At 47.4% G+C, this 12,292-nt stretch overlaps 1 protein-coding gene across 1 annotated transcript in view; it reads left to right on the top strand.

Moving 5' to 3' along the window:
- NET1 (neuroepithelial cell transforming 1) overlaps nt 1-12,292 on the top strand; it is a 24,625-nt gene that overhangs the window by 8,337 nt on the left and 3,996 nt on the right. Inside the window, exons 2-8 of the mRNA XM_015826721.1 lie at nt 3,201-3,308; nt 5,430-5,597; nt 6,729-6,791; nt 7,730-7,826; nt 8,696-8,772; nt 9,793-10,050; nt 10,841-11,011. Of these exons, the coding sequence (XP_015682207.1) occupies nt 3,201-3,308; nt 5,430-5,597; nt 6,729-6,791; nt 7,730-7,826; nt 8,696-8,772; nt 9,793-10,050; nt 10,841-11,011 (942 nt within the window). The remainder of the gene's footprint in view (nt 1-3,200; nt 3,309-5,429; nt 5,598-6,728; nt 6,792-7,729; nt 7,827-8,695; nt 8,773-9,792; nt 10,051-10,840; nt 11,012-12,292) is intronic.

Raw genomic sequence — 12,292 nt, 5'->3', positions numbered from 1 at the left:
CATGCTGGCTGAGGAATTCTGGGAGTTGAAGTCCACAAGCCATGAGGGGGCCATAGTTCTCCCATGCTGGCTGAGGAATTCTGGGAGTTGAAGTCCTCAAGTCATGAAGGGGCCATAGTTCCCTCATGCTGGCTGAGGAATTCTGGGAGTTGAAGTCCTCAAGTCATGAAGGGGCCATAGTTCCCTCATGCTGACTGAGGAATTCTGGGAGATGAAGTCCTCAAGTCATGAAGGGGCCAAGTTTGAAGACCTCTGGCTTAGTCTAACCTCGGGGCTGTTGTTTTCAAAGCAATCTTGGGAGGCAGGGAATGCCGCCTCCTACTCTTCCCACCTCTGTGCAAGCAAAATCTCGAAGGTTACCCACAGATTAGCCAGGCTTGTAATCTCAGTGGGGAGGGGAAGGGAGTTTGGGCTGGACCAGGAAGTCTAATCAAAAGGAGGAACAAGATCAAAGGAAAAAGCAGCTTACATTCTCAAGGGCACCAAGAAGGAAAAGCTTTTACTGAGACTTTGAACCTTCTCCAGACTTCAAATGCTTCAGAAGGCGGGTGTCAGATGTTGCTTAACCCTGGTTGACCACCATCTCCAGTTGTGTAGAGCTAATGTCTTCCCTCCAGACAACGCTATAGAGCAGGGGTTCCAAACTTGGCCCTTTGATGATTTGTGGACTTCAACTCCCAGAATTCCTCAGCCAGGCTTGCCTGGCTGAGGAATTCTGGGAGTTGAAGTCCACCAGTCATCAAAGGGCCAAGTTTGAAGACCCCTGCTATAGAGCATTGCACAGCAGAACAACTAGACGCAAGGATAGGTTCCCCCCACCCCACCCCGTGCATCCCTCTGCTAAACAACTCATTCCCACAACACTGTCAAACTATCCAGTACAGCTGTGTGACTGTTCTTCTCCTCGTCTTTCCTGTTACCTATCTCCTTATCTTCTTTTGACTTATAACTTTGTTACTTCTTACGATTTATATTAATTGCTTTATTTAGTATCCTAATATGATTTACCTTGTTTGCTTATTAGGTGTCCTATGACTATCGCTGAGGGTTGCATCTTATAATTTATGATGATTTTTTTAATGTTGATTATGATCATGATTTATCACCTGTTATTTTGTATGTATACTGAGAGCTTATGCACCAGAGACAAATTCCTTGTGTGTCCAATCACACTTGGCCAATAAAGAATACGTCCATTCCACTCCACTACATTCCATTCCACTCCATTTCCATTCTATTCTGTTCTATTCCACTCCATCTATTCTGTTCTGTTTTGTTCTATTATTTCCCATTCTATTCTATTTTATTTTATTCTGTTCTATTCTATATATTCTATTCTATTCCACATTTTCTGTTCTATTCCATTCCATTCCATATTTTCTATTCTATTCTATTCTATTCTATTCTATTCCACATTTTCTGTTCTATTCCATTCCATTCCATATTTTCTATTCTATTCTATTCTATTCCACATTTTCTATTCTATTCCATTCCATTCCATATTTTCTATTCTATTCTATTCTATTCCACATTTTCTATTCTATTCCATTCCATTCCATATTTTCTATTCTATTCTATTCTATTCTATTCCACATTTTCTATTCTATTCCATTCTATTCCATTCCATATTTTCTATTCTATTCTATTCTATTCTATTCCACATTTTCTATTCTATTCCATTCCATTCCATATTTTCTATTCTATTCTATTCTATTCTATATACTATGCCATATTCTATCCTACCCTATTCTCTCCTATTATATTATACTCTATATTCTATCCGATCTTCTATTCTACTCTAAAGGTATCAGCCGAGGCCCAAATGGCTAAGTGAGATTTGCCCCATTTCACGCCCTTTCTCGCCACAGTTGTTAAACGAATCACTGCAGTTGTGAAGTTAGTGGCCTGCTTGTTCAGTGAATCTGGCTCTTCCCCATGGATTTGGCTTGTCGTTGTGGCAAAAGGGGAATCACGTGAGCCCCAGACGCTGCGACCGTCATAAATACGAGTCCGTTGCCAAGCGTCTGAATTTTGATCACGTGCTGCAAGTTTGTGGAAAACAGTCGTCAGCCTCTCTTTCCGGTGCCGTTGTTACTTTGAACGGTCGCTAAATGAATGGCTGTAAGTCGAGGACTGCCTGCATTCCTCCTTCGTCTACGCGGGGCTTTAATTTCCCAAGAGAGAAAAGATATTTTCTGCGGTTTCTCCTCTCTCCCTCCGAGCGAACGGTCCTTGCCTTCACGCGTTTCCTGCGACCTGTTTTGTTTTAGCCCTTTGCTACATACCTGAAAGTTCTGCAGGTGATGGGATTTTTATCAGCCCTGCAACATCAGCCTAAAAGGCAGGGTAGAGTTCGAAAACTTAACGCCCTTCACAAAGCTGAAGGAAGCAGTTGGAAACCTGTAGTGTGGCCTAAAAGCATCCTAGTCCTTCCTGGGCCCCGTGCATGTTGCCAAACCTTGGCTGTGGCTTGCTTCTAAGGTTCTTGCTTAAAAAATATGCAGAGAGGGAGATGGCTGGTTTTAAAATGAGAGAGAGAGAGAGAGAGAGAGAGAGAGAGAGAGAGAGAGAGAGAGGTGGATGGAAAGAGATAGAAACATGGATGGATGGATGTCTCTGTGTATATAGATGGGGAAAGAGAAAGAGGTGGATAGATAGGGATAGAGGCATGGATAGATGAATGGGTGGCTCTGTGTGTGTATAACAGAATAACAGACTTGGAAGGGAGCTGGGAGGTCCTCTAGTCCAGCCCCTTGCTCAAGGAGAAAACCCTGTACCATTTCAGACAAAGGGTTATCCAATCTCTTCTTAGAAACCTCCAGTGTTGTACCATTCACAACTTCTGGAAGCAAGCCCTTTCACTGATTGTGTGTGTGTAGAGAGGGGGGGGAGGGAGGGAAGGAGGAAGGAAGGAAGAAAGAGAAAGAAAAAAGAAAGAAAGAAAGAGAAAAGGAAGGAGGAAGGAAAGAAAATGAAGGAAGAAAGAAAAGAAGGAAGGAAAGGGAAGGGAAGAAAGAAAATAAATTTCTCTTGAAGGAGTGCCCCTGTGCTTTGGGGGGCAGGGTGCCTTGAAGTAATGCCCGATGGTCTTCGATGCCGCAGCCCCCCCCTTGCCCCCAGCACACTCTGTCCAGCCAGGGCTCTTAAGTCCTGAGTAAACCAGTTGTACAACTTGTTCTCTCCTTTTTATCTCTTTGCAGGAGCCTAGCAATAAACGTGTCCGGTCACTGGCCCGGGTCACCTCTTTGGCAAACCTGATTTCGCCTGTACGAAATGGTGCCGTGCGTCGCTTCGGGCACACCATACAGGTAGGTAGGTGCTTGAGCAGCGGGCTGGACTAGAAGACCTCCAAGGTCCCTTCTAGCTCGGTTCGATATTCAGGTGGGCGAGCGAGCCCGACCTGTGTGTGGCAGAGGTGGTTCCAGGAGCTTCTGATCTCAGACAGGATTTTTGGCGCCCGTCTCTGGTGCCAGGATGTTCCCCTTTTTTAAGAAGCTTTCTAAGTCGCACGAATCTGAAGAGGGAGGAACGAAGCAAAGTTGACGATGTGGGTGTGTTTTTTTTGCTCCAAAGCTGCCTGTCCGACTCTAAACGGACTCCGGGTGGTTTGCACTTAAAATAGAACAGTGGTTCTCAACCTGTGGGTCGGGATCCCATTTGGGGTCGATCGACCATTTCACGGGGGTCGCCAAGCAAGGCTGTCCGCCATTTTTTCCCCCTTTTCCGGCGGGTGCCTTACCTCCCTTGAGCTGGGCCAGCTGGTGGCCGGCCTGCTCTGTCTCTGCCACTTGCCAGCTACGCTTCGGCCGGCGCAGGGGGCGGAACCACGCATGCGCGGCGCTCCCGGGCAGGGAAAGTCCTCGACTTACGACCGGTTGGGTAGTCCTCGACTTACGACCGGTTTAGTCCTCGACTTACGACCGGTTTAGTCCTCAACCTACGACCGGTTGGGGTCGCGGCATTAAAAAGGTTGAGAACCACTGAAATAGAAGAACAATGCAATAATAATAATAATAACAACAACAACCACCCCGATGAGCCACAAATAACTGGCTAGAGACACACACATAAACACACACACACACCGAAACCTGGAAGAAAAGCCAGTTTTTGAAAGTTTTCTGGAATATTTTCAGGCTGTTTTGAGACCTCCTTCTGCTTTTACTTACTGGTCTGGAAGATGTTCTGGGCTTTTCAGAGGGCAAACGAGGATTTCCACCTTCCTAACGACCGGTGGTTTCGGATTCTTAGGCCGCCGTTCCGTGCAGAAGTAAAAAAAATAAAAAATAAATCGGGGGGGGGGGTATTGCAGGAATAGATGAGAGCTGCAGGGTGAAATTTCCCCCTTTGGGTTGCTGTCATTTTGTAGGGGTAAACAAATCAGAAGCCCAGGCCGATTTCACGGTGGGCCAAGCCAGAGGGAGAAGTGGGGGGATTGGGTTGTCGACCTGCATGCGTGGAGACTGAAAGCCCCCTGTGACATATTGTTGTAGGTGTGGAAGCTTGGTTGTCCACCATGGGGATGCTCCCCCGGCAGAATCTTTTGTGTAAGAAGTTCAACCTGCTTTCTCTAGCGTAGGGGTCTCCAACCGTGGCCACTTTGAGACTTGTGGACTTCAACTCCCAGAATTCCTCAGCCAGCATTTAGAATAGCATAGGAAAAGAATAGAATAGAATAGAATAGAATAGAATTACAGAATAGAATTACAGAATAGAATTACAGAATAGAATTACAGAATGGAATAGAATTACAGAATAGAATAGAATTACAGAATAGAATAGAATAGAATTACAAAATAGAATAGAATTACAGAATGGAATGGAACAGAATAGAACAGAATAGAATTACAGAATAGAATTATGGAATGGAACGGAATAGAATTACAGAATAGAATAGAATTACAGAATGGAATGGAATGGAACAGAATAGAACAGAATAGAATTACAGAATAGAATTATGGAATGGAACGGAATAGAATTACAGAATAGAATAGAATAGAATAGAATAGAATAGAATAGAATAGAATAGAATAGAATAGAATAGAATAGAATAGAAAACTTTATTGTCACTTTAAATGTACACTAATCAGCATACATTAAAATGAGATTTCTTTGCCTGCAGTTCTCAAAGGGTAACCAGCTCCAATATACCTTGCCTAAACATGATCAAAAATAAATAAATAAACTATGCATATACCCACATAACACAGAGATACGTGGCCCAGAGAAACAACACAGTCTAGTTCGGATGTATACACACACACATATGGCAAAGAAAAAAAACGAATCTTGCCGGTTTACCAGACGGAGGGAACCAAACTGCCCAGGCTGCAAGGGTTTGAAAAAAATAAAATAAACGGAATGTCTTAACGCTCACCGTTGCTAACGGACTGTTTCTCTCTCTCCCCCCCCCCCATCTGTTCCTCCAGTCGTTCTCCCTCCGCAGCGACAACAAATCCCCAGCTAGCGGTCAGAAGCTGTGCAGCCGGCTAACGGCCCCCACCCCTCCCAAAAGACGGAACAGCGTGCTCTGGTCTGAGACGTTGGACGTCACCATGAAGGAGACGCTCAGCACCAAGGAAATCAAACGCCAGGAGGTGAGGCTGAGCTTGGAGCAGCGGGATGGCCCTTGGGTTGAGCTCGGCTCAGGGAATGGCGCCTGCAGGAGCCGGTCCTGAAGCTTCTCCCATTTTTATTGGTGCGCCCTGGTGGCGCAGTGGTTAGAAGGCAGTACTGCAGGCTACTTCTGCCAGCTGCCGGCAGTTTGATCGTGACCGGCTCAAGGTTGACTCAGCCGTCCATCCTTCCGAGGTTGGTTAAAATGAGGACCCAGGTGGTTTGAGGAGGCAATATATTGACTCTGTAAAGCACTGTAGAGCGGTACATAAGTCTAAGTGCTATTGCTAAGGAAGGAAGGAAGGAAGGAAGGAAGGAAGGAAGGAAGGAAGGAAGGAAGGAAGGAAGGAAGGAAGGAAGGAAGGAAGGAAGGAAGGAAAACAAAGGGAGGGAGGCAGGGAAGGATAAAAAACGGAGGGAAGGAAGGAAGGAGAGGTTTTAGGTGCTCCAGGTAATTTTAAAGAAGATATTGGACAGCCATTTGTCTGAAATGGCATAGGGCAGTGGTGGTGAACCTATGGCACGGGTGCCAGCGGCGGCACTCAGAGCCCTCTCTGTGGGCACACGCGCCCTCGCCCCAGTCCTAGGCCTTCAGCTGGGTTTTATAAAACCTTTTCGCTTTAGGCCTCCGCCGTCGTGTACACACACAAAAAAAGGTTCAATCAATCAGTCAATTTCAACTTCTTGTGGGGGAAAAAAAATCTTGCAAAGTTGAAATTGGTTGATTGAACTTTTTAGTCCCACCCAGTCTGCCGTTACCACCTCAGCCACGCCCACCCAATGGGCCACGCCCACCCGGCACCCGACGATGCATAAGTGGGTTTTGGGTTGCAGTTTGGGCACTCGGTCTCTAAAAGGTTCGCCATCACTGGCATGGGGTCTCCTGCTTGAGTTGGGGGTTGGACTAGAAGACCTCCAAGGTCCCTTCCAACTCTTGTTATTCTGTCTCTTACCCAGAAGTAACTCCATTTGTGGTTCTTGGTTCTTGACAGAAAGCAGGTTAGCAATCTTAACCCATAGTAACCCAACCTAGTTAGTAGACTGTGAAGTCTTCAAAAGGCAGAGAAGTTTCTTAACAGTCCGGGCCTTCCGTTTTTCTTGTGTCTCTGCAGGCCATCTACGAACTTTCTCGAGGCGAGCAGGATTTGATTGAGGACCTGAAGCTTGCAAGAAAGGTGGGTCTCTCCTGGCTCTTGTTGACTTTGATTGATAAGCCTGCAAGGGACTCAAGTTTCTTCAAAGAGATCACTAGCCGTTGATTACCAGCCTTCCTTCTCCTCCTCCTCCTCCTCCTCCTCCTCCTCCTCCTCCTCCTCCTCCTCCTCAGTGGCAACCTCTTCCCAATAGCAGCAAGAGAGCCATCGACTGCGCAACCAATCCTCAAATTAACGACCACAATCGAGAACAGACTTTCCGTTGCTAAGCGAAGCGATGACGTGCTTCGCGGCCAATTTTACTATTTATTTATTTTTGGCCACTGTTATTCATTAAGCGAACCGCTGCAGTTGTTAAGTAAATCGACACGGTCATTAAGCGAATCCTGCATCCCCCCCCCCAGTTGACTTTGCTTGTCAGAAGTCCCCAACGGCGATCCCATCACCCTGGGATGCTGCAATCGTCGTAAACACCAAGCGCCTTGTCCGAGCATGCCCAGTCTTACTGCGCCGAGATAACCCAGCGGGAAACGCAGTAAATCGTGGTTTACGTTAAATGGTGGTTTATCTTACACTATTCTACAATATCATATACCAGGAACTATATGCATACACGTGCTAACACAGCAGGCTTCAACACATGGCAGTTACAGCAGGGAAGCGGGAAGAGAGAGCACACATCTGCAGAGTCTTCCCTTTTATACACGGCTCTTAAAGAGATACAGAGCCTGCTGGCTCTTCAAGGGACACAGACCCTGCTGAGTCCTTCCCAACATTACATCATGCGTCTTACATTACATTAGCTCAGGGGTCTTCAGCGTGGCTGGCTGAGGAATTCTGGGACTTGAAGTCCACGAGTCATCAAAGGGCCAAGTTTGAAGCCCCCCGCATTAGCTGTTTGGCTTTTAAATCATTACCTTGACACGCCTGAATTTGGATCTCTCCTCCTCTATCGCCAGGCTTACCACGACCCCATGTTGAAGCTGTCCATCATGTCCGAAGAGGAGCTGAGTCACATCTTCGGAGACCTGGATTCCTACATCCCGTTGCACGAAGGTAAAAGCACCGGCCCTGCCGAGCCAAGTCAGGATTTCTTGACATCCTGAACAGCTCGGGGCCAGACCTGCCCAAGTGACTAAGAAAGCAAATAGCTCCAGGAACGTGTGTCACTGTACAAATAATTTCACGCTCCGTTGGAATGTTCTTATCAAAAAAAGAAAAAAGTCAGATCAGTCATGGATAAAGCTATCTGTAAGGAAAAGCTACCTAAAAGAGCTTGGCAGGCTGTGAGCCCGGCAACCAACCATCAATGGTGGCTTCTCCAGCAGTTTTTATTTTTTATTATTCAGGATAAGATAAGATAGAATAGAATAGAATAGAATAGAATAGAATAGAATAGAATAGAATAGAAAATAGGGAATAGAATAGAAAATAGGGAATAGAATAGAAAATAGGGAATAGAATAGAAAATAGGGAATAGAAAATAGGGAATAGAATAGAATAGAATAGAATAGAATAGAATAGAATAGAATAGAATAGAAAATATGGAATGGGATATAGAATAGAATAGAAAATATGGAATGGGATATAGAATAGAATGAGTTGGAGGGGACCTTGGAGGTCATCTAGTCCAGCCCCCTTTTTCAGTGCCTTTGTAACTTCGAACAGTCACTAAATGAACTATTGTAAGTCCGAGGACTGCCTGCAGTTGTATTTTACGACACCTGTGTGTCTGGTTTTTGACAAAGCCCATACCCCTAGTGAGCAGTGAATTCACACTTACGACCTTTGCTCTTGCAACTGCCACATTTGCTTAAAGGCACCCTGCCCCTGGAGGACTTATCGCCTGTATTTATTTAAACGTTTTTAAAACGTCCTTCCTGCTGGAAGGGGGCCTTTGATGGATCTCTGCCTTTCCCTTGCAGCCTTCCTGGAGGAGCTGGGGGAGGTGACCCGGCCGGATGGAACGGTGGAGCGAATCGGGCCCCTCCTGGTGGCCTGGGTGAGTGAGACCTCGGGCCCTTCCCTACTCCCCCCCCTGCTTAAGGCCCGCTGACCCCAGCCTTTTGTCCACCCCGTTCTCGCTGATCTTTCTCTTTCATTTGTAGTTTGTTTGGGCCGCCCATTCCTTCTCTGCGACTCTGGGCAGCTTACAAGCAATAAACGTAGAAGAGAATAAAAAAACAATAACTTGATAGACACACACACACACACCCTGCCCCTGTTGGCTTGCAAATTGTGACTTTGTGCCTTCTCCTCCTCCTCCTCCGCCTCCTCCTTTTACTTCTCCTTTTACTTCTCCTTTTACTCCTCTGTCTCCTTTTACTTCTCCTTTTACTCCTCCTCTGCCTCCTCCTTTTGCTCCTCCGTCTCCTTTTACTACTACTCCTTTTACTCCTCCTCTTCCTTTTACTTCTCCTCTTACCCCTCCTCCTCTTCTCCTCTGTTTACTCCTCCTTTTACTTCTCCTTTTACTCCTCTGCCTCCTCCTTTTACTACTTTTACTCCTCCATTTACTACTACTACTCCTTTTACTTCTTTTACTGCTCCTTTTACTCCTCCTCTGTTTACTCCTCCTCCTTTTACTTCCTTTTACTCCTCCTCTGCCTCCTCCTTTTACTACTATGCCTCCTTTTACTACTACGCCTCCTTTTACTACTACTATTCCTTTTACTCCTCCTCTTACTCCACCTCCTCCTTTTACTCCTCGTCCTCCTCCTTTTACCCCTTCTCTTCCTCCTCCCCTTTTCCCTCCTCCTCTCCTTTCTTCCTCTTTCCTTCCTCCTCCTTTTACTCCTCCTCCTCTTACTCCTCCTCCTCCTTTTACTCCTTCTTTTACCCCTTCTCCTTCTCCCTCCCCCTCTCCTTCCTTTCTTCCTCTTTCCTCCTCCTCCTCCTAAATGTGGGCAACTGCTCAACGTTAGTTGCAGAAAGAGCGGATGTCTCTCTACCGCAGCCAAGCTTCGTTCTCTAACCAGCCTGGTGTGTTCTCCTCCTCCTCCTCCTCCTCCTCCCCCTCCAGCTGCCCGGACTGAAGGCCTACAAGGCCTACTGCAGCAACCAGTTGGCGGCCAAGGCCCTCCTGGACCAGAAGAAGCAAGACGCCCGGGTCCAGGACTTCCTGCAGCGCTGCCTGGAGTCGCCTTTCAGCCGCAAGCTGGACCTCTGGAGCTTCCTGGACATCCCTCGCAGCCGCCTGGTCAAGTACCCGCTCCTCTTGAAGGAGATCCTCCGGCACACGCCCAACGATCACCCGGACGTCCAGAGTCTGGAAGAAGCGGTAAGGGGGCTCTGCTTTACACACACCCCCTCTGGGTCCCCAAGGGTCTCTGAGCTGGGGGGTCTTCTGGCAGGCCTCTCCTGACCCAGCTAGGGAACGTCATCAGGGACAGAAGGGAGTGAAGAGGAGGAAAGGAAGGAAGGAAGGAAGGAAGGAAGGAAGGAAGAAAGAAAGAAAGAAAGAAAGAAAGAAAGAAAGAAAGAAAGAAAGAAAGAAAGAAAGAAAGAAAGAAAGAAAGAAAGAAAGAAAGAAGGAGGACTGTGGGGACCTGGATGCTCTCTGAGCTTGGTGGTTTTCTTGCAGACGTTTCATGACCCAACTAGGTAACATCATCAGTGCTAGGAGGAAGGAAGGAAGGAGAGAGAGAGAGAGAGAGAGAGAGAGAGAGAGAGAGAGAGAGAGAGAATGAACTGTCGGGTCCTTGGTGTTCTCTCAGCTTGGCTGTTTTCTTGCAGACGTTTCAAGACCCAATTAGGGAACGTCATCAGTGCTAGAAGGGAGGGGGGTTTGAGGAGTGGAGAAGGAGAAAGAGGAAGAAAAGGAGAAGGAATAAAGGGGAGGAAGAAGGAAGGAGGAGAGGAGGCGGAGGACTGTGGGGTCCTGGGTGCCCTCTGCACTGGGTGGTTCTCTTGCGGACATTTCATGACCCAACTAGGTAACGTCATCCGTGCCAGCGTTCAGTGTTTAGTCTAGCAGCGTTTCCTTTCCTACCTCTCCCCCACACTCTCTATTCCAGTCCCCAACTTCGGTTGCCAAGCCACCTTCACCAATGGATGCTTTTCCCTCCTAGATCTCCATCATCCAAGGAGTCCTCTCGGACATCAACTTGAAGAAAGGGGAGACGGAGTGCCAATATTATATCGATAAGCTGGAATACCTGGATGAGAAGCAGCGGGATCCGCGGATTGAAGCCAGCAAAGTTTTGCTCTGTCACGGAGAGCTGAAGAACAAAAACGGCCACGTAAGTGAAAATCTGGGAACTGGGAGCGAAGAGTGTTTTAAGATGGTGGCCTAGAAACTAGGGGACGGTGAGTTCTAGTCCCAACTCAGGCACGAAAGCCAGCTGGGTGACTTTGGGGCCAGTCACCAGGAGGCGGTGCGTTCTAGTCCCGCCTTAGCCATGAAAGCCGGCTGGGTGACTCTGGGCCAATTACCAGGAGGCAGTGAGTTCTAGTCCCAACTCAGGCACGAAAGCCAGCTGGGTGACTTTGGGGCCAGTCACCAGGAGGCGGTGCGTTCTAGTCCCGCCTTAAGCATGAAAGCCAGCTGGGTGACTCTGGACCAATCACCGGGAGACGGTGAATTCTAGTCCCGCCTTAGGCATGAAACCTGGCTAAGTAACCTTCGGCCAATCACCAGGAGGTTGTGAGTTCTAGTCCCGCCTTAGGCATGAAAACCAGCTGGGTGACTTTGGGCCAATCACCAGGAGACGGTGAGTTCTAGTTCTGCCTTAGCCATGAAAGCCGGCTGGGTGACTCTGGGCCAATTACCAGGAGGCAGTGAGTTCTAGTCCCGCCTTAGGCATGAAACCTGGCTAAGTGACCTTCGGCCAATCACCAGGAGGTTGTGAGTTCTAGTCCTGCCTTAGCCATGAAAGCCAGCTGGGTGACTCTGGGCCAGTCACCAGGAGGCAGTGAGTTCTAGTCCCGCCTTAGGCATGAAACCTGGCTACGTGACCTTCGGCCAATCACCAGGAGGTTGTGAGTTCTAGTCCTGCCTTAGCCATGAAAGCCAGCTGGGTGACTTTGGGCCAATCACCAGGAGACGGTGAGTTCTAGTCCCGCCTTAAGCATGAAAGCCGGCTGGGTGACTGGGCCAATCACCAGGAGGCAGTGAGTTCTAGTCCTGCCTTAGGCATGAAAGTCAACTGGATGATTTCGGGCCAATCACCCGGAGACGGCAAGTTCTAATCCCGCCTTACGGATGAAAGGCATTTGGGTGACTTTGAGCCAATCACCAGGAGACGGTGAGTTCTAGTTCCACCCTTAGGCACGAAAGCTGGCTTGGACCAATCAGCAATAACCGCCTTGAACCACATATTAGTAACAAAGGTGGGATTAAAAAAAAATAGAATAAATTCTTGAGGACAAGCCCAGAAAAGAAGGCCGGGTAGCTTCTGTTACTCAGTTTCTTGTTGAAGGTCTGTCATCCAATAAAAATAAGGATTCCTTGCCTTCTGCCAGCTGCCCTTATTTATTTCTTCTCTTTTATATATATATATATATATATATATATATATATA

Source organism: Protobothrops mucrosquamatus, unplaced genomic scaffold (genome assembly GCF_001527695.2).
Source record: "Protobothrops mucrosquamatus isolate PMUCROS unplaced genomic scaffold, P.Mucros_1.0 scaffold3252, whole genome shotgun sequence".
In the NCBI taxonomy this organism is placed as follows: domain Eukaryota; kingdom Metazoa; phylum Chordata; class Lepidosauria; order Squamata; family Viperidae; genus Protobothrops; species Protobothrops mucrosquamatus.
The sequence above is the reverse complement of the archived record's forward strand: the minus strand, read 5'-3'. Positions and strand labels throughout refer to the sequence as shown.